This window comes from Xiphias gladius, chromosome 17 (assembly GCF_016859285.1).
Source record: "Xiphias gladius isolate SHS-SW01 ecotype Sanya breed wild chromosome 17, ASM1685928v1, whole genome shotgun sequence".
In the NCBI taxonomy this organism is placed as follows: Eukaryota; Metazoa; Chordata; class Actinopteri; order Istiophoriformes; family Xiphiidae; genus Xiphias; species Xiphias gladius.
Genome location: NC_053416.1, coordinates 18,014,360 through 18,015,907, shown reverse-complemented (window position 1 = coordinate 18,015,907; position 1,548 = coordinate 18,014,360). Strand labels below are relative to the sequence as shown.

Below are 1,548 nucleotides of genomic sequence, written 5' to 3'. Positions count from 1 at the left end.
ACTGAGGGCAACCACAACATCAGAAAACAGTTTTCACAAAGCATCCTTTCTGACATTTGAAGCCATGCTGTATTTAATATGCAAACACAGAGACATATAACCAAGACAAGTATTCAGTCAATAATGACAAAAATGCACAATCACCCTGCCCTATTGATAAATATGGAAAGTAAATGCTATCCTCCACAGTAAACTATTATATATTGTATATCGGTATACTAATTTTCTAAAACTGAGAAGTGTTTGCTACCATAAATATGAGTTAACACAAAAGCAATTAGTATCTTCAAATTAAAAAATAGCTTATCCTATTGAAGCGCTTAAGTGAAATATGTATTTTTGTTTTCTACTTCCGAATTTAAACCAAAGGTTTGAAAGACAAGATCTATAGTAAGTTATTGTTATTATTGTTAGCACTGTTAAATATAAAGACTCAGTGAGGACTACTATTAAAAATATCATAGTTTAATACAATTTAGATACAATCCTAAATTATCAAAGAAAAAAGAAAGGGTTTTGCCCTCATTATAGTGTCTGAAATTCTCATAATTATTGTCACTGCAGTGCATAATCAGATAGTCTATACCTAAGGTGCATTCACTGACTTTGTAAACAGTGTTGGCAGGATCTTATATCTGAAAACAATTTCAGTAAATGAACTCTAACTAATTGAGTACCGAGTCCATACAGCACTGGGTTGGCAATCGGTGGAAGGATAACAAAGTATAATGACAGGAAGATCCGTGCTTCAAAAGCTATATGACTAGTGTTAAATCTAGTTTGGATAATTTCAAATAAGGAACCAATGGTGTAGTTTAACAACGATAATAAATGTGGGATACAAGTTTTAAGAGCATTGCGTTGAGATTCTCTCGACAATTTCCTACATACTCTTGAAATTTGTACGTAAGAAAAAACAATCATCAGTACCTGAGGCACAACAAGAAACAGGAGAAGTACAAGTCCCACAATACTTATGTATGACGCAGTTGAACATGAATTTTTGACCAGTTCCATGTTCACACAGTATAATTTTGGCACAACTTTTCCACAGAATCTCAGCTGTACGGTTAGTGAATAAAAACTTCCAAACATGACAATTGGGTATACAGCTGCTAATGCAACAAGCTTGCCTATCTTTGAATTAGACATGACGCTCTGGTAATGTAGTGGGTTACAGATGGCAACATATCTGTCGTATCCCATAACAGCTAAAATACAAAACTCAGCACTTGCATATGTGTGTAGGAAGTAGACCTGAGCCAAACACCACTTGACAGTTATTTCATGTGTCTTGGATAAGAGTACACCCATAATTGTAGGCAGCAATGCAGTACTGCCATATATTTCATTAATGGATAACATACACGTGAACACATTCATGGGTTGTTGCAACTTTTTGTTTTGGTGTATGACAGTGATGAGCAGTACATTCAAAATAATAATAATGAGATAAAGCAGGAGGAATACAATAAACATCCAATGCTTGTAGTTTTCCATGACAGCATATGCAGTCATTGTGAATGTTAGCGCTGATGCATTGTCCAT

The 1,548-nt window shown here is 34.6% G+C and overlaps 1 protein-coding gene across 1 annotated transcript; it reads right to left on the bottom strand.

Moving 5' to 3' along the window:
- Nucleotides 1-586: 586 nt before the first annotated feature.
- LOC120802890 (olfactory receptor 52K1-like) lies at nucleotides 587-1,548 on the bottom strand. Its single transcript, XM_040151072.1, is given in 2 exon segments — nucleotides 587-639; nucleotides 642-1,548. Coding segments are annotated over 2 exon segments (960 nt in total).